The sequence below is a fragment of the Aricia agestis genome, chromosome 20 (genome assembly GCF_905147365.1).
Source record: "Aricia agestis chromosome 20, ilAriAges1.1, whole genome shotgun sequence".
Taxonomy (NCBI): domain Eukaryota; kingdom Metazoa; phylum Arthropoda; class Insecta; order Lepidoptera; family Lycaenidae; genus Aricia; species Aricia agestis.
Window position 1 is genome coordinate 9,832,282 of NC_056425.1, and position 19,825 is coordinate 9,852,106.

The 19,825-nt window shown below is 36.0% G+C and overlaps 2 protein-coding genes across 5 annotated transcripts; one reads left to right on the plus strand and one right to left on the minus strand.

Moving 5' to 3' along the window:
• Window positions 1-1,316: 1,316 nt before the first annotated feature.
• LOC121737042 (ATPase ASNA1 homolog) lies at window positions 1,317-19,551 on the minus strand. 4 transcript variants are annotated; one of them, XM_042128573.1, is made up of 7 exons: window positions 19,546-19,551; window positions 13,420-13,421; window positions 3,638-3,759; window positions 3,452-3,557; window positions 2,789-2,974; window positions 2,163-2,300; window positions 1,317-1,882 (listed from the first exon to the last, which is right to left on the minus strand). In XM_042128573.1, exons 3-7 carry the CDS (start codon window positions 3,751-3,753, stop codon window positions 1,433-1,435), a joined length of 996 nt encoding a protein of 331 aa, XP_041984507.1. In that variant the 5' UTR covers window positions 3,754-3,759; window positions 13,420-13,421; window positions 19,546-19,551; the 3' UTR covers window positions 1,317-1,432. The 4 variants fall into 4 exon arrangements, with proteins under 4 accessions (XP_041984507.1, XP_041984505.1, XP_041984508.1 ...); XM_042128571.1 differs by lacking the exons at window positions 13,420-13,421; window positions 19,546-19,551 and adding an exon at window positions 3,845-3,906; XM_042128574.1 differs by lacking the exons at window positions 13,420-13,421; window positions 19,546-19,551 and adding an exon at window positions 3,879-3,899.
• LOC121737041 (fukutin-related protein) lies at window positions 9,045-16,608 on the plus strand. The gene is made up of 5 exons (XM_042128569.1): window positions 9,045-9,982; window positions 10,087-10,269; window positions 14,839-15,011; window positions 15,443-15,722; window positions 16,313-16,608. The coding sequence occupies exons 1-5, from the start codon at window positions 9,248-9,250 to the stop codon at window positions 16,430-16,432; spliced, it is 1,491 nt and encodes a 496-aa protein (XP_041984503.1). The 5' UTR covers window positions 9,045-9,247; the 3' UTR covers window positions 16,433-16,608.
• Window positions 19,552-19,825: the final 274 nt, after the last annotated feature.

Consider the following 19,825-nt stretch of genomic DNA (forward strand, 5'->3'; position numbering starts at 1 on the left):
CGCGAGCGAAGCCGCGGGCAAAAGCTCGTAATTAATAATTACATTTTAATTTTATAAAGCTGTTACATTTTAGTGTTCTACATTTTATGTTCCAAGCCCCAAGGTTGTATTAAAATTGAATGTGTAGGTAAGTAAAGATTGTCCTGTAAAGATCTTGTTGAAAACAAATGTACAGTTACATGTAAAATTCTTTGATATTAATATTATTAGTTCATTTTCCAACACTTATTTTTATTTATTGACATGTGCAAAAACCTTAAGTCTGAAGATACTGTATAGCTTACTTTGTATTTTGTTATTGCTTAGAAATAAGTGCAGTCTAAAGACATTATTTATTGACCAAAAGTTCTTAAGCTTCATTTGAATATTTAATTTATTCTACAAAATTTCTTAAACTCAAGTGGCCCTTATGATGTTATTTTAAGGTTAGTGAGATAAAAATATAAATTATTACTACCAATAGTACAATTCCAATATAATAAAATGTGAACTTATTTATCTAACTTCGTTTCGTTTATAAGATATATTGAAGTAAAGTGTGTCCCATATTCCTTTCAGAAAATAGTAGATTGATAATTATTATAATAGAAACAAGTTTTTTTACAGCTGCAATAAGAACTAAATGCAGGCATTTATGATATGTTTTAGAGAACATTTATAATATAATGTTTAATGAATGCGGTTTGACTTTTGATCGGATTGTTTTTGTACATTTTACATTGATACAGTAGTTGGCGTGCTGCAGATGTTATTGAATGCTTGACTTTAAACAGTATTTTCGTATCATGGGACCACATATGAAATGTCTTCTTTCCAACATAAAAAGTATCATCAAAACATCCTCCTTTTTTAAAGTCGGTTAATGAAACTTTATTTATATACTGGCTACGGCTAGCTACAGGCTACAGCCTACAGGATACAGTATTAACTACTGATCCAACGCTAGAACCGTCATACTGGCGTCTTCTACTGTAGTAAGTAAATTACCTCTAGAATGTTATGTTGCTACTGTTGTTATGCTACTACTGTTGTCGTATAATTTTTTAACAAACACTGCCATATATAAGGCTTATAGCAGTATTAGGAGTGAATACTTTTAAAGTATATGAAGTTGTTAATGCATTTTTGTTATTTGTAAGTACCTCTTTTTATTGAAATAAATTATTATAATTCTTGTAGTATTTTTTTTATCCACTTCATTTTTCAGGAGTCATGACATTGTTAACATTAAGGGAAACTAAACGTCAATACAAAATAAATTTTCAGAAATCAAAATCAATAATCTGTAAATATTAATTTATTTTTATGGTAAATAATATAATACAACGAAAAGCAAATCAACTAAAAATATCAAAAAAATGTTTTACATAAACACATTGCAGCTGACATAAGTCTATATTTCCCTAACCCATATTGTCTAAAACCTAATACTCTATGATGGTGGAACATATGGTTTGATCAGGTATTCCGAGAAGAACGAGACGGCGGCTGCGCCTCGGACTTCCTTGTCTAACAACGGCAGTTTCGTTACATGGAAGTCTTCGTATAAGTCTGCGATTTGCTCTAGGTACTTCTCTTGCACCTTGTGTCTGGCTGCGCAGAGTTCGCACGGGGCTGATGTACGTAACAACAGCTGATTCACAATAATATTGTGCGTGTCAATACCACATCTGGTCAACTCCTGAACGAGCCGCTCTGTTTCGTACAACGACAAGAACTCCGCAATGCACACGCACACAAACGTAGTTTGATTTGGATCCTTGAATTGTGTGTTAACTTGTGTGATCACACTCAACATTTCGTCCATTTTGTTGCTGAATATATCAGAGTTGAAGTCTGCCAGACCAAATAATGTGGCCATTTGGTTTATAAATGGCGCCACCTATAATCATGCAAATAAGTTTCAGTAATGTTTATTAAAAGTAAAGTAGCAACAGCAAGTACGATTATTATTTTATACATAAATTTTATTTTCTTATACTTATTATGAAGTGTGTTTTCTCAATCAAGTAATTAATAAGTTGAGTAGTCAATCAAATCTCGCCAGTTCGCACTAGCCAAAATACTGTTACACCCTTCAGGAATATTAGCTTTAAACATTGTCATTCATGTTGCTAACATAACATAATATTGATTTTATTAATATAATGTTTTTTCGTCACCTTGGATTTCAAATTGAGAAGCTTCCCAAGTCCCTTCTCAACAACTTGTGGGAATGACAGCAGTCGGAGTGTGTGACCAGTCGGTGCAGTGTCAAACACTACAGCACTGAAGTTCATACCCTTCACCAACTTCATCACCTGAAATAAATAAAGCAATAGAGATTAAGTATTATTGACAATATACCTACAGGCTGGTGATCAAACATACATAAATTGGGCCACTTCTACTTCTATTTGTGAGGTTCACTCTGGTATGAATGCGGATGTTGATCCACCAGTTTATGACACATTTTGTGACATGATTTTTTCACATGCCAATAAATGAGACAGAAATCAAAAGGTAGTAATCAACAGGTAGGTTTTACAAGCCAAATTATTAAAATAGTTCCACAGATAAAACAACAATGTTTATTTAATTCTATCAACCACTTAAAACCCAGTAACTAATGAATAGTACTAGAAATGGGTACCGAATCTTAGTTAATGCATTTATAAAAAACTAAATTTACTACCGTATTTCAAATGCATACTTGTAAGAAAAAAAATTGTTAAAATACTATAAAAATCATGACTTATTGAAATGCTGATGTATTATAAACAATGTAAGTGGATTTGCATATAATTACCTCCGCATAGCTCATAGCCTCATCAATGCCGGGGAACGCCCCAACAATCTCCTGCATGACGCCCTTGCCGAGACGCATTGCTTCCGTCTCTCCCTCAAAATACTCTTCGGGCAGCTCTGTTATACCCACATTAGGATCTATCTCCATAGCAAATAGATTATCAAAACCTTTCACTTTTGTCGGGACCTGAAATTAATATTCTTTGTTGATGTGCATGAAAGTAAACTACACAGTAGGTAGATTCTGCTAAATTACTTGACAGTAATGTACTTTTGATTTTAGTGTTGATTCCATCTTGATAAAGAAGTGGTATTCCCATAAAATGCTAACTGGCATCAAACACATTCTGCTTGGGAAAAATCTCTTAAGATGAAAGTTGTTTGAGGTATATAAGTATACTCTATGTCAGTGTTTCCCAACCTTTTTCAGCCACTGACCCCCAGGAAGTCAAGCACAGTTTTCACAGACCCCCTTAATAAAATAAACAGCCAAAAATCGGATTACATATGGTCCAGAGATGACACCCCCAAACAAATACTCGCGGACCACAGGTTGGGAAACACTGCTCTATGTATTTGCTGCTTGATAGGATCTTGACTGGATCAAAGCCCGTCAATGTTGAATATTATAGAAAAATTGAGGTAAAGATGTTGCAATACAAACCTTCGAGAACTTTTGATCAAAAGCATCGGATATATTGTGCGCAGGGTCCGTGGAAATTATTAAAACCGACTCTCGAACTTTCGAAAGTTGAACAGCCAAACTACAGCTGAAAGGTAAATTATTATTGAATTTGACAGGTACAAATTTGATCAAGTATCACAGTTTGTTGTTGTTTTGGATAGTTACCTGCATGTAGTTTTACCCACGCCACCTTTTCCACCAACAAATATCCATCGTAAAGAAGTTTGCTCGATTACATTCTTTAGAGAAGGCTCTAATGGTTCGAAGTTACTTTCATCCATTTTAGCCTACAACACAAAATGTTTTTTTTATAAATGAAGAATAGGAACAATATAAGCACTAAAGGTTGATAATTTATTGATTAAAAAGTACCAAAATTTGTATTTAATTTACAAAATGCACAAACCACACGTAAATTTCTATGACAATTGACAAATTTCAATGGACAATGAATCACGAAAGTCGAAAACAGAAAACAACTGTCAGCTGTCATTTGTCTGATGCCGGCTCTTGATATAGGCGAACGCGTTGGCCAACGCGTCTGCAGACGCGTTGGCAGTGCGCTTGCAACGGCGTTTGTGAGTAATCCACACATAGGAAGGTCGTTCAGTATGCTTTGGATCGCGCCAATGTGCGGACGGATTCAAAATGGATGTTTAGTCGCTAACAGCTGCAGCTGTTTATTTATTCACAGCTTATAATTACTTTGTAAATGTGGACAAGAAAAAGTTTTTAAAGAATTTCTCGAAATAAATAAATAAAAGGCGAGAAAACATAACAAACAAAGAAATAAACTCACTTTTACATAATATTTTATAATATTTAAAATAATATAAGTAATTATTTTATTACCTACTTATTATTTATTAAATTATTACATATAAAAATTATTACATATTATTATAATTATCATAACTATAACTCCGGGCGAACTGATCGCGCAGCCTATGTGTGGATGGAGCGCAAAGCTTGCGACAAATGTCCTTTGATCTTTCGCCGACATTTCCGACCCGCGCGGCAAGCTCGCAGACGCGTCGGCCAACGTCTAAATACCTACGGCCAACGCGCGAACGCCCGTTCTACACATTGGGCCAACGCGTCTGCAGACGCGTTGGCCAACGCGTTCGCCTATATCAAGAGCCGGCATAAGACGTCAGTCAGAGCATAGATAAAGTATTCTAGTCAGAGACATGATACTTATGCCGGCTCTTGATATAGGCGAACGCGTTGGCCAACGCGTCTGCAGACGCGTTGGCAGTGCGCTTGCAACGGCGTTTGTGAGTAATCCACACATAGGAAGGTCGTTCAGTATGCTTTGGATCGCGCCAATGTGCGGACGGATTCAAAATGGATGTTTAGTCGCTAACAGCTGCAGCTGTTTATTTATTCACAGCTTATAATTACTTTGTAAATGTGGACAAGAAAAAGTTTTTAAAGAGTATTCTGGAAATAAATAAATAAAAGGCGAGAAAACGTAACAAACAAAGAAATAAACTCACTTTTACATAATATTTTATAATATTAAAATAATATAAGTAATTATTTTATTACCTACTTATTATTTATTAAATTATTACATACAAAAATTATTACATATTATAATAATTATCATAATTATAACTCCGGGCAAACTGATCGCGCGGCCTATGTGTGGATGGAGCGCGAAGCTTGCGACAAATGTCCTTTGATCTTTTGCCGACATTTCCGACCCGCGCGGCAAGCTCGCAGATGCGTCGGCCAACGTCTAAATACCTACGGCCAACGCGCGAACGCCCGTTCTACACATTGGGCCAACGCGTCTGCAGACGCGTTGGCCAACGCGTTCGCCTATATCAAGAGCCGGCATTATAACTAGACAGCGCACCCAAAAACGATGTTTTCCTAAAATGAGTTCAATTTCTTTAACAATACGGTAGGTTTCCCTCTAAGCGGTAGCATGCAAAAAGCGGTCCGAGCGAGAGCGTTCCCGCTGGTAGTGTGTCCTTGTCTGACTTCTTGCCAGCTCACATAATCATTTCTTTTGATAAAAATGTTAGAAAATGAAATACTTTTCTTTTTAATAATTTGCCAATACGAACGTTTCGTAAACTTGGAAACGTGTTTAAACGAAGTTGTACAGTTTTGATAATTAATATATTAGGTGATTGTACTCGAAAGTATAATTCAAAACTGAGCAACAGTATCTGTGGTAATAAGATATTTTGGTACTGGTAATACTAAATGTAAGATGGCGATTTGCTTTGGTTGTTTGTTTGTTTTTCGTGTTTCGATTTGCAACACGAAAAAGTCCTTTTTCGTAATAAAGTTTATTATATTTTTATGAAAAACGGTGAATTATTGTCGTGTGAAAGGTGACAGGGTGCAATAATGAGTAGGTAGTTGCTATTCCTTCTACGGGAAAGTAAAAACAACAATCTTAATCTTTAGGGTAAACATGAATTAGAATTATTGGAGATGCACCAAATATAAGTTTATGGGGGGCTCCTATACAAAACACAATTTACAATCTGTGTTTGGTATAGGAAACAATATTTTTCAACTTTTACTTTCTAACGCTACAGATTCCTTCCTTCATGCGCGAGTCCAACTCGCACTTGGCCGATTATTTACTTTTAAATAAATTAGGTACATACCTGTAGTTAGGTAGGATGGATATCAGAATACCTGAATTTGTATGGTTAGGTAGTCTCATATTTTGCTGTTTGGTTATGGTCACCACATTAGAAAGAGACACACTACCACCGGGGGCCCTCTCACTCGGACCGTTTTTTGCGCCACAGTGCACAGTCTAGTTGTAAGTATCATGTCTGATTATAGTATAGATGTCATAGACTTAATAAATACTGTCGTATAGACCACCTGACAACCCGAAAATGCGTGACCATTTTCGATCTGTCAATGTCTGCGTGTGCTAGTGATGTATATTTTACTATCGATAGTATAGTCCGTTCGAGTTATTTTACCTGAGTTTCTATAAGAAATAAATAATATGCAGCTTTGACAGATTTGTATTTCAAATTAGGTATCATAAATTTTAATTGGACGTAGACGTTTAGACGTGGGAGAGCCATGCTTCGGCACGAATGGGCCGGCTCGACCGGAGAAATACCACGTCCTCACAGAAAACTGGCGTGAAACAGCGCTTCCGCTGTGTTTCGCCGAGTGAGTGAGTTTACCGGAGGCCAAATCCCCTACCCTTTTCCTTTCCCTACCCTCCCCTATTTCCTTCCGTACCCTCCCCTATTCCCTTCCGTACCCTCCCCTATTCCCTTCCGTACCCTCCCCTATTCCCTTCCGTACCCTCCCCTATTCCCTTCCCTACCCTCCCCTATTACCCATAAAAAGGCCGGCAACGCACCTGCAGCTCTTCTGATGCTGCGAGTGTCCATGGGCGACGGAAGTTGCTTTCCATCAGGTGACCCGTTTGCTCGTTTGCCCCCTTTTTTCATAAAAAAAAAAATTGGCAAAAAAGAAAAGTAGATACACGTTTTCTTTTGGAATGATTTTTCAATCGTCGGATATGTTATGACATGAGGTTCTTATAGGGGTAAATAATATACACATAACACATTATAAAGTTACTTATTTATTACTCAGGTAAATCTATCTGGTAAATCAGCCCTTACATTGAAAGTAAACGTTGAAAGTAAACAACACACATATTATATTATATTTTATTCTTAAATTAAATACATATCATAAAATATCATAATATTTTTTATTACAATTATTTTTAACCGACTTTCAAACAGGAGGAGTCTAGACTTTCGGCTGTGGATATATTTTTTATGTATGTTCAACGATTACTCCGCCGTTTATAAACCGATTTTCAAAATTTTTCTTTTGTTGTACATTGTATTGTTCCGAGTAGGTATCATGTTCACAAAAGTGGTGGTCTGGTGATGGAAACCATGAGAAATCGAGGTGACTCCTTGATATTCAAATGGGAACTTTCGATTAATAAATGTAAAAAAGTAGTCAAAGAACGTTTTGTGCCAAAGCCTATTATAGGGTCAATGATTTGGTAAACGATGGCACATCTTGGGAGTAGAATGCTGAATTATAAACGCACACTACTTGTGTGAAAATAAGCACAAAATGGCCACGCGATGACGGGCTAAAAATACATCTATACTATAATACTTTATCTATGTCTCAAGTAAAGTGTAAACGAGGATGTGGTCAGTGGTAAAGGACAGTGGGGCTAAAATCGTCACATCTTCAGTGATCGAAGCGTCACATTTAGCAATTCCTCAATTCAGGAAATGAATTGTCAAAACTGTCAAACTGACAATGAATGTCCAATCAGTACAAAAATACAGAAATGAATTGCAAGCAGAGTTGCATTTTGCGATTTTAGAAAAATGAATCATGCTATGATTCATATCATGATTCTTCAAAGCGTTCATTTTAGCCCCGCAGTCTAATTCTTTCAGAAAATTAAATCACAATGCAAATGGCAAATCAATGTAGGCAGTACTGCCTACATTGAGATTAATGTGTAGCAAGCTAAATGTCATTTGGAGTTTTGCTGGGTAGGTAGGTATACGAAAGAGTGACGTTGTGTTTTTATATTATTTTCCTAAAATTGTGTTATTTCGGTTTTTAATGTGTAATGTTGGTAGAATATTAACTATTATATTATATTCGATGTCATGGACAAGTGTGTAACTTCAATAAACGTTCAATAAACTTCATTTTGTGTTCCCTCCAAAAATCCATCGAAAGTTTTAGTAAAGGGTCTACCACTTTACTAAAACAACTGACTTGACTTGTTGACTTTACTGACTACTTTTTTAGACTTTTACCAGGCCTGATCCACTCGCGCCTTTAGGTAGGTATCGAACTGTAAGTATCCCTTTAAAGGGGCAGATTACAAGGGACTCACAAGCTAGCGGTGACGCGCGCGCAAGATTTTTTATTCGCATATATCTACGTACTGATTTAACCGCTGTGACAGAATCATTATTAATCTGATAAATATGAACAATTGAAAAAAGTCAAAGAAATATTTCAATAAAGTAATAATTTAAAACTTTAAAATACAAAAAAAGAACAAAGTTTGTTATAAACAAACCGCATACTACACATAAATAAACACAAGTTACTATGTTTAAGTTGTAAAAAAATCCTGACCAGCTCCTACACTATAATCGAATATAAAACTATTATAAAATATACGTTGGGTTACTAAAATTTGATTATTACTATAAAAAAATTTGCTATCAATAGCTATAGTAATTAAAAGAAGATTATTTTATTTCTAAAAGGTGACAACCTTGATTTCGTCAGAAAGGGTACCTCTTACGCGATAGAAAGAGAGCGCACATGTAGGCAAATATAATTAAAGGCACCTAGCACTGCGCGGTCGGAATTTGAACTTTATAATATCGCAACAAGAGTTGTTATTTTTTTAAATGGGTTTCACGAGTTGGACTTCTGTTGGTACTACTAATATATATTCTGTGCTTTTACTAGACTTTCGACTTGATTAAAAAGCCGAGCGCCATATTATGAAAAATAAAATGTCATTTGTCAATTTGACAGAAATTCTGCGAAAATATTATAAACATTGCGCTTCTCAAATCGCATGTTCGTCGCCAAAATAAATTTATTAGGATGTATTAGGCGTTTAATGTTTATTTTCGACAGCAATATAAAACATCCATCCTTTAAATGGTTTCTCATCAACACGTCAAGGAAAATACCCCAAAATCTCTCTGTGCAACTCATTACCTTGTGTTATGAATTAAATAGTATTTCAGAGAAACAAAAATGTTTTATCGCGTGTTGAAGTGCCGCTTGATGTTTAAGTTCTATATTCTAGCGGCAATAGTTATTTTAATTTACTGTCTATATTTTCACTCACACTATAAGTTGTATCCGATCGCTCCTGTGACGATACCTCCTGGATTAGCACACTCCCACAATTCGAGACACTTATCGAAGTCCGTCACTATTGTGTTTCGCCAGTTTGAAGATTTCGAGAACGACATCGCGGAGTGTGTACAATCGTTCGTGGCCGCGTATCCGAACATAGCTATCGTCGTGTTGTGCGAGAGAACACAGTATCCGCCTTTCCAGTTCTCCGCGACGAATCAAACCCTAAAGAACGTCAGGATCGTATCTCTGGAGTTGAAACTGGATAAGTCACCGCACGATCTAGATCCATTCACTTATATAACCACAGAGTATGTGCTATTTGTACCTGATTCAACGAGGGTGTCGAGAAGGGTTTTGCAACAGATGTACCTTGCGGCTACTACGTACCCGGCACAGGCGATAGCTGTGGCCACTGGTAATGCACACCTAATATGTCAACATGTGACTTGGAACTATGCTGACTGGACTCTACTTTACCATAAAGACGCTTCCGGAAAACTGTGTGATGCAGTCCACGGCCAGCATGTGTTAATGGTCAAAAACTCTATCCTGCAAACATTGCCTCAACCATTCATCTTTCCCTTTCCAGAGTCATTATATTTACAACTGACTGTTAAGAAAATTAAGGTAATACTTATGTTGCATTGTGTAATTAAATAATAACAAACATTTAGTAATAATGTTGAAAAATATATCAGATTGAATAAAAAATTATTAATTTTATTTAACAGGTACAAATTATTGAAGGTAAATTTGGTGCTGGCAGGAGTGTACTAAAAACTCCAGCATTAAAACAGAAATCTAGTAGACGTAACAAAGATTACCGACTCTCACTGTACAAGGACCTAGGAGTTAAAGCAGTTGTTAGAGAAGATGGAAGGATGCAGTGGTATGGCTGCAAAAAGGAAACACAGGTACATTTCTTTTTAATAGTGACCGACCGAACTTTCGGTTTCGGTTTCGGCCAGTTTCGGCCAAAAAATCTAGTTTCGGCCTTAGTTTCGGTTTCGGCCAAAATATAGCCGAAACTTTCGGCCCTGCCGAAACTCATGCGTCGTTCAGTAAACTTCGCAGTTAACTCGTGCTTGCTTGTCAGCGAGGCCCCATTCCCCATTCCGCCACCATCTATTTAATTGTTTTTCAGATTAAATTAGATTAGAATACTTTCGCATTTATAATATTAGTATAGATAATATTAGGATACATTTTGCGAGATTTGTCTAGAAAACATCTCGCCTCACTCTTTTCCTTTTACCACGCGTTTTATTTAAATATTTATAATTAGCTTTTAACTATGGACACGCATTCTCTTAGACCGTTCCTACCCTGCTAAAATCTTAACTAGCCCTCTTCCCCATAAGCTTCACTCTTGCGGCCCTCAGTATATTTTTTAAGTTTAGTGGCAAAATGCCTTCTGGAGCAAAAAAAAAAATGTGACACCAACTGCAAGTTTGCTTAGTAATTTCATTTTGAACTAGGACCGCAGTCGTGTCCATGTTTCCCAATAAAAATAATATACTGCAATTGATTGTGTTTTCAGTAGTACGTCGTTAATGTCTAAGGGAGGATTTCACCAATCACACAACTTCGTTTTATAAAACTTAGTTCTCATTGAACGCGTTCCTACGGTTTTGTGTTTGTGGTAGTAAATCTCGTTTTGTTTCAAATGGATTTCCTAATCTTCTTTTAATCACGATTAATAAATCTAAGTTTATGTGACAGTCACGCGATGATTTAACATTATTTTATCATTTCGGAGTCTAGTTACGTTATTTTATCAACAAAAACGCAAGAAACGATACATAAATCACCCAAACGCATCTCTTAAAACTTTCATCTTGACATTTTTTTTGTCTATGATTTTTGATTCGCCATGTCACTACACTGACAGGACTTTAACGGCTTTTATGAAGTTCAACCTTACAACATTAGACGTTCTGAAGATAAAACTTGGATTTGCTGTGAACGTTATGTTGGTAAAATACAATTTGGTGCTATAAACGCGTTTATACGTTTAGAGCCGTTTTAATGCACACTAAGCGCGTTCTATTTTTTTTTGGTGAAATCGCACCTAAATAAAATGACTTGAAATAACTTCTGCTCTTGTTTCTTAGGGTACTCCTTCGTTGTAATACATTAAGGGGAATTTCACAAATCACACTTAAAATTTCGTTTTATTAAACTAAGTTCTCATGGAACAATGAACGCCTTTATATTATGGCGACGTAAATCTCGTTTGTTTCAAATAGATTTTACATTCTTCTTTTAATCACGATTAATGAATCTTAAAGTTAGTTTACGTTACATTACGCGATGATTTATATATGTTTTTATCATCTTGGAGCCTTGTCACGTTATTTTATTAAGAAAATAGCAAGAAACGATAAATAAGCTAACCAAACGCATCTGTCAAAACTGTCATCTTTACAATTTATTCGTCTGTGTTTTTCAATCTGTCATGACACTACACTGACAGGACTTAAGAGGAGTCCACACCGCCCTTTTTTCCATACAAACGTTGTCCCCTGTTTCCTCCCTGGATAATGCTAGTAGAGTTATAATTTTTTTTCCTGAATATCTACGGCCACTAATACAATGTCCCTATGTTTTCTTTTTTTTCATAATTTAATTATTAAATAAGATATGAACGTTCAAAAACCCAAAAAAATGGCCAGATTTTCCGCTGTGTTCAAACGTCCAGAAAACAGATTTGGCTAGATTATACAACACATAGGAACACAGCTCAATCCTTTTTTTAATCTTTAATGAAAAAACTACTTAAATCGGTTAAGTTTTGGAGAAGGAATCAGGGGACAACGAATCGTTGATTTTCTGGATTTTCTGCAGTTGTCTCTATCGCGTTCTGCGGTATAGGCTTGAGGTAAGGGAGACAGCTATAGATATTACAAGTACTTTTTTTTCATTTCTCTAGCCCCTGGTGTATCCTCTTAAATGTGTTTTATGAAGTTAAAACTTGAATATTGGGCGTTCAGAAGATAAAAATTGGATTTGATATGAACGAGTTTATTTTATGTTTATTGAGTGTTATTTAAAAAGTGTTTATAAGTTTAGAACCGGTTTAGTGTACGCTAAGCGCGTTTAATTTATTTGGTGAAATCGCGCCGACTTGTAATCGTATTAAAATGGAATATAGTGCAAAAAAGTTTCTAGGGAACATATTCGAGTCCAAGATTAATAATATTTATTTTAAGAAATGTCGTAAAAAGTAAAAGATTCAATGTGGTACTTTAGTTTAAAAAGTTTTGATTTATGTTAAAAATCAATAAATTTCAGTAAATAATCGTAATTTTAAATGTTTTACCAAATTTTGGGTTTCGGTTTCGGCCGAAACTGAGAGTATGGCCGAAAGTTCGGTTTCGGTTTCGGCTGAAAAATCAGTTTCGGTCGGACACTACTTTTTAATCATGTTTAAACATCCATATTATTGTTAACCATGAACCTAAATGTTATTATGTTAAATGTAAAAGTAAACAATGTGTGTTTTTGGAAGTATAAGCTTCAGTTAGAAAGCCCTTTAACATAAAAACAAACCTGTTAAATTAGCAAGACAAATCTAAACAAACCAAGACAATCCAGTGACAAAAAGGCTTACAATTTAATTAAAGGGTGTAAAGGTTTTTGTCACTGGACTGCAGTATCTGTATGTAAACCACAGATAAAGATCAAGATAGATACCGCATGTCGCTCCATTTGTATGAAAACGAGTGTGCCACTTTTTTTATAGCTACTGACTACTGTGACTAGGGCTACTATCTGACCGGATAAAGCCGGTATAGACCGGATTTTTACGTGTTAGACCGGACTCCGCCCGGATTTTACGTCAGACCGGATTTTTGTCATTCTTGCATGTCCTCCCGCCCGCTCAAGCGATGAGTGCCGCACGCACTGAACCCGGAAGTCCCGGAACGCAACCAGTGGACTTCTCAGAGGACCAAAGAGAGAAACAGACTTTCAGTGGAGTTAGTGAGGCCATATTGCTTACGCAATATAACTATAAACATGTGACGTGTGAACAATTTTATTGCGAAATAGCTGGAAATAACAACTTTTTGTATGTAACGGTTGCTATCCAAAAATATGGGTCTATATAATATAAGTAAAGAAAAACGTACTTTAATACTATGATTTTTATTTAATACAGGTGTGTGACCGGACTTTTTTTTTCAAAATCAGGATTTTTAGACATGTCAGACAGGATTTTGCATTTTTAGGCCTGGTAACCCTAACTGTGACGTACCGATGATAAGAAAAGTGCCCATTATCTAGGTTTTTATTTGAATTTCTTCAGCTCAATACGGCACTTTTAGGCATATAGGCATTTTAAAAATTCCAATTGACGTCCGATTCCGATAGCAGACTAAGTCCCAATTTCACCAACGTCTGTTAGTGTTAACAGCTTGTTAAAATGTAATGTCTTCTCTTTCATTCATATAAACCGAAAGAGATAACGTAATACTAATTCCAGCATTAACTTTAACAGTCGTTGGTGAAATTGGGCCTAAAGAATATACTTTCGAAAGACGAGCATTGCTCGTCGTTTGGGAGCGCGATATGGCACGCGAAGTAATATCAGAGAAGTTGATTCCTATGCAAATCGGGGACCTAAGTAGGTTGCGTTGCGTCAAACCCAGCTGACAGATCACAATTAACATTGAATTGACATATTCGACCAAATAACGTTGGTCTGTCAATTGCATAGGAATCAACTTCCTCGATGGTACATATACATGCGGTATATATTATGATCTGTGTCTATGATGTAAACATATTTCAATGTAAGAAGCACCTAATCTTATATCTTTAAACGAGCAATTCTTAATCGTATCGTACCGTAAATAATTCTTAATTGGAATCTCGGAATCGGCTCCAACGATTTTCATGAAATTTAGTATTCAAAATCGTTGGAGCCGATTCCGAGATTCCAATTAAGAATTATTTACGGTACGATACGATTAAGAATTGCTCGTTTAAAGATATAAGATGTGTAGTGGGTTTCGAGAGCGATAAATCGATCTAGCTAGGAATAATTTCTAGAAAATATCATTGAGAAAATCTTGTTATTTTTATTATTTTTCTATGCCATGCCTGCAAGTATTTTCTTGAAATATTTTTATGTAAGAAGTTATGATTTCTATGTCGATCTTACTAATGACAAAAGTTTTTTTTGTTTTTTTTTTCTTTCAACTTTGGGAAAATCTCAATGTAATGGTTAATTCCAGTTGTCCTCAACCTTTTTTTGTACGGATTACAAACACGCTCTCGTCTTGGTGTCGCGGGCCGCAACTAATATTTTTTGGTTAAAAAATAACATTCTTAAAAATTAAGGATACTAAAGTGGAAAAAAAAATCACGACTTTCATGGCGGCTTTACTGGTAGACGTGATTTTTCGGGATGGTTTAACATCGGTGTCGGCGGGCCGCGGGTTGGCGATAGCTGGTTAATACCAATTACGATGTTTCAGCGGTGCTTCCCACCTGTACAAGGTACGCCGTCGTACGTGTTGTCGGGTCGGAACACGCCGCCGTGCTGCCGCCGCAACATCCGACGCGCCGTGACGCACGTGTTGCGCGTGTTGACGCAGGCCGGCGCGCGCTGCTGGCTGGAGACTACGTCGCTATTGGGGGCTATAGTCAGGTAGATCAAACTAATACTAAAGAAATAATTACCGTCTATCCCTATCAAAGTTAATTTTTACTATAACATGAGTAAACTATGCTAATCTGCATTTTTGGTAATTTTAGAAATATTACCTCTAAACATAATCGGCTATACTGTATCATGCTTTATTGGTATTCCGTAAGATCGAATTTTGAGACCTAGTTTGCAAAGAATGTTAACTATAAAAGGCTGTGTATTCAGAATATTACTTGTCTAGAGTCTTATAACAAAGAATATTATTTGCGGGCGAGATATGATTGCTCGGAGATCCCTACAATAGGCAGTAGGTGGTCTGTACGGCCATTTAATGGCCCTGCGCTGATCTTGTCCGCAAATTGACATGTTTTATTGAATTATATATTTTTTAAATAAATATATTATGTTTATTGTTTGTATTTATTTTACAGTAGTGACCTCCTCCCTTACGTCGAGTACGCGGAAATCGGGATCCACAGCGGTGACGTATCACGAGTGCTATGGCTGCAGCGAGGTGGTGCAGACAACGACGGCTACGTATGGGAACGAGCGACTAAAGGCCACTACTACAGAGTGGCCTACTCCGCTACTAACCGAGTGTATGTGCTGATACTGCCGTTTGCGGCGAGGAACGGTACCATGTGGCCCGCTGACTGGGTCATGGCACATCAGAGAGAGTTCCATGAGAGGCATTTGCATCCGCTAGCTCAGGTAGTTTTTTTTAAAGTAAGTCAGTAAAATATAAATGTACCCTTTCACAACATTATGCCCTCGCGATTTCTGTTTTCACTATAAAATTAAGCTAGGAATTAAGGTGTATTTTTTAATGCCAATGCATCGCCTTTAATGCTAAGTACTCACATATGGTTTTGCTCGATAGTTTTACTCGAAATCGAGCCAAAACCACCGTGTGGACCGCAAAACTCACAGCTCGAAGGCTCGCATCCAGCCAGTTTGAAGACTCGAATCGAGCCAGCTTGACAATGTTTTTGACACTAGTTTTTATTATTCGTAGCTAATTTCCTTCGAACAGGAGTAAAACTATCGAGCAATGCTGAATGTGTGTGCCCGAGCCGTGGTTTTTACTCTACATGATTGCTCGATCGAGCAAAACCGTATGTGAGTACTTACACTAAGTGTGCTTTCACCACTACAATTTGCTCAAATACATTGTAACGGACTAACGGTAACACTGTACTATCATTAGAAAAATCTCTAATACGGTCTCTAGTACTTTTAGCCAGCACCTAAATTAATGAGACTTATATTTTGTGAAACATAATATTATTAAATGTTCTCAGATACAATTTGCTGGCCATCAGGCACCGGCTCCGAACGACGCACGCGCATTCCTGGACCACAAACTTGGACCAAACGCCGTGGAGAAATGTGAAAAGATTGGTCCAAAGTTGCTATACTAGTCTACGCTTGCATTTATGATTGTGATAATAATGTTCAAGTTTTGTGACTTGGAGCAAAGTATGCAAGTTTTTATGTCACTGTGGTTGTAAGTTTTATAAGTTTGTCATTTTACTTTAATATTATCAATTATGAAAAGATAATTTAAGTTTTGAATGAATAACAAGAGAGAGTTGTTTCTAAGGAAAACAAAATCTTCTGGTTGTACAAATATGTAAGTATTTAATGTATTTCACTAATACGATTTTGTTTTATAACTTTAATAAGATACATTTTGACAATATTACAAAACTTAATATTATAAAACATACAGCTTATATGTATTTAGTACTTTTTGTTTATAATTAGGTATAAACTATAAAGTATACTTTATATTTTTACACAGTACTTGAGTAGTAATTTTTGCTAATATTTAAAATTCTATATGCTACGAATAATTAAAATCTATACGTAAACATGTGGCAAAGGTAAAAAAAGGAATGCTTAAAATTTAAATCTATCCCGTTCATTTTGATGGGACAAAAAAGGGTAGTTAATCCTTCGATCGGGGATTCTTGGAAATGCTATAATTATTGTATTCTATTGTTGTCGCGGTCACCGGTGTTCTTATGGGGCTTGAAGGCTTCCTATATTCTATATCAGGGCCCACTTTGAGAACAAATTATGTTGTAAATTAAGTTACAAAACACACCTTCAGCGACCGCAAGGGGGGCCTTATCACCCACTTTGGGAAAGGCTGTCTATATCTTTGTCAAATTTCATCAGAATCGGTCCAGAAGCTTTGAAACCTATGTTGAGTAGACCGTACTTCTATTTAGACATATATATTTTTTTCTAAATACTTAATTTAGTAAAAAAAATACGTGCTAATCGCTTAAAGAATCTCACTGCTATCGTACTAGGAATATTGTAATATTGTTAGCTGATACTGATTTCATAATGTTTTGAATTTTGATCTCTATTATGTCTAGTCAATAAGAGAATTTAGACTAAGGACCATTTAAAATGGTGTTTGTTTTGTTTATAAAAGTTTATCGAGTGTAAAGAATTGGTACATAATTGTTAAAAGTTAACTGAAAGGTTTGTTTCACAGTTCTTTATGTATATGTCAGCTTTTTATGTCTCTGTCTATTAAATTATGAAAATTAATTCTACTTTGATCTTTAATCGGTTTAGCCACTCTCGTGTTCTACAACGAGATTGCGTTGTAGAACACGAGAGTGGCTAAACCGATTTGGCTAATTTTGGTCTTGAAATATTCGTAGAAGCCCAAGGAAGGTAAGAAAGAAGGTAAGTATATGGGTAGAGAAGTGATACGAGGTTTACCGACCCGGTAAACTTCGTATCACTTATCTAGTATAGGGCTGCCATCATCTGAATTGCCTTTGCCGGTCAGGCCCGACAAAATTCCCGGACATTTGGGCGAAATATGGTTATTTTCCCGGACACCTCTTAGACTGGGTTGCACCAGAGGCGTGGGTAAAGTTAAATTTATGGTTATAGTTAAGCTAAATTTAACTTTAACTTTCCCCTAACTTTGCCCGGAGAAATTGACAGATGACAGCTGATCCAACAAGGTTATAAATGCGCGTGGGCGGGGGCGCTGCTGGTAAAGGAGAACTGTCAAAAATGGCGGTTTTTTGGCGCATTTTCACTGGTCGATAGGGTCCGCATGCGGGGTGCGGGAGATTTCTGAAACACATGCCACGACCAATAAAAATGCGTCATTAGTTGTCATAGACTCCCCGAATGCTGTATATCGTACGAGTTAACGATTATCTAATGAAAATGCGCCCTAAGTATGATGACAGCGTTAGTTCCTTTTTTCGCCACGTGCATTTAAAACCTTGTCGAGCTCTATGGTTACGGTTAAATATGCCGTCTTGATGGCGTCCATTTTTCACTTTACCCAAAGATTTGACATTTTGCACTGTAGTCAAAGTTAAAGTTAATGTGACAGTTAAAGTTAAAGTTAGTTGGTGCAACCCAGTCTTAGGGGGGTATTACATTATCATTTATATTGGATCATTTCTATAATCATATATAGGATCCAATATATATGACCATTTGATCATATCTGCGTATTACATTATCATATTTCATTGATCCTATTTTACGTCATATGTGGTTTCAATAGCCAATGGAGAGCGCTAACGCTGACAGGTATTGACGTCAGGGTTACTAGATCTCAGAGAATTCGATTTGTCAAAAGACATCGTCATTTTTAATATGGGTTGTTTTTTGTTATTTCAGCAAGATTATCCAAATATATAATTAGAAAAATAATTACATTATTTGAAACATATTAACGAACAAGAAATTAAAAACTCTTCTTTATATTAAATAACTGGCAACACCTATTTCTATGACCGTATTGGATCCAATCTCTCAGCAAATGTCAAAAATCTATGATCAAGGAAGAAATGAATCATATGTCTATATTACATTATCCAATATCATTGACTCAATGATCTCGGATCCAATATATATGATAATCTAATATCCCCCTTAAACAGTATTTATGATTACTTTACGTCTTACCAATTTTTGCTTTTCCAACAAGAGTTTGTAAAAATCTGATTACGTAACTCAAGTCCGCGCAAGAAAAGTGTATCCTTAGCGAGTTTTATCTTCTGTTTATAATTGCTTCATGACTAAAGTTAAACTTTTCTCAACAAAAGTGTCCGGATTTTCCCCGGACACTTTCCAAAAACCCGGCCGGACGCTCGCCGGACGCCCTTCAAACTAGGACAAATCCGGGGAAATCCGGACGGATGGCAGCCCTAATATGGTAAGATGTAAAGTAAGAAGAGACTGTATAACTGAATTAACATAACAGTGGGTACCTACTTACTAGAGGATTGTGAAAAGAGTTTGAAATATGAGAAAAAATATTCGCATTTAATTACAAAGACAGAACGTGAAATTATTTGCATTTGTAGGATATAAGTTATTTTAAGTTTCTTTTGTTCTTCTTTGAATGAAACAATTTATACTGGTATACCATTATGCCCATTTCGAAGTTTATTCTGTGTAAATAGCAATAAATTAATTGAAACAACATAAGTTTTGTGTTTTATTTTAAGTTTTAACACTGCAATTAATCTACTAGAACTTATAATTACAAAACAATTTTTATAATGATAAATGTACATACAAAAACATTTTTCTTTATAACGGCAAATAATGTTCTAGAATGTAACCTACATTCTAGAGACTAGCTATAGTTAAAACTATGTAGGTTGTAGTATTCAACTCTGTCCTAGATTGGTGATTCAACTTGACGACAGTAGTGCCACCTATTGGCCAATTCAAGTAGCTTTTACAGCATTTATTCTATACTTAATATTATAATTGGGAAGAGTTTGTTTGTTTGTTTGAACGCACTAATCTCA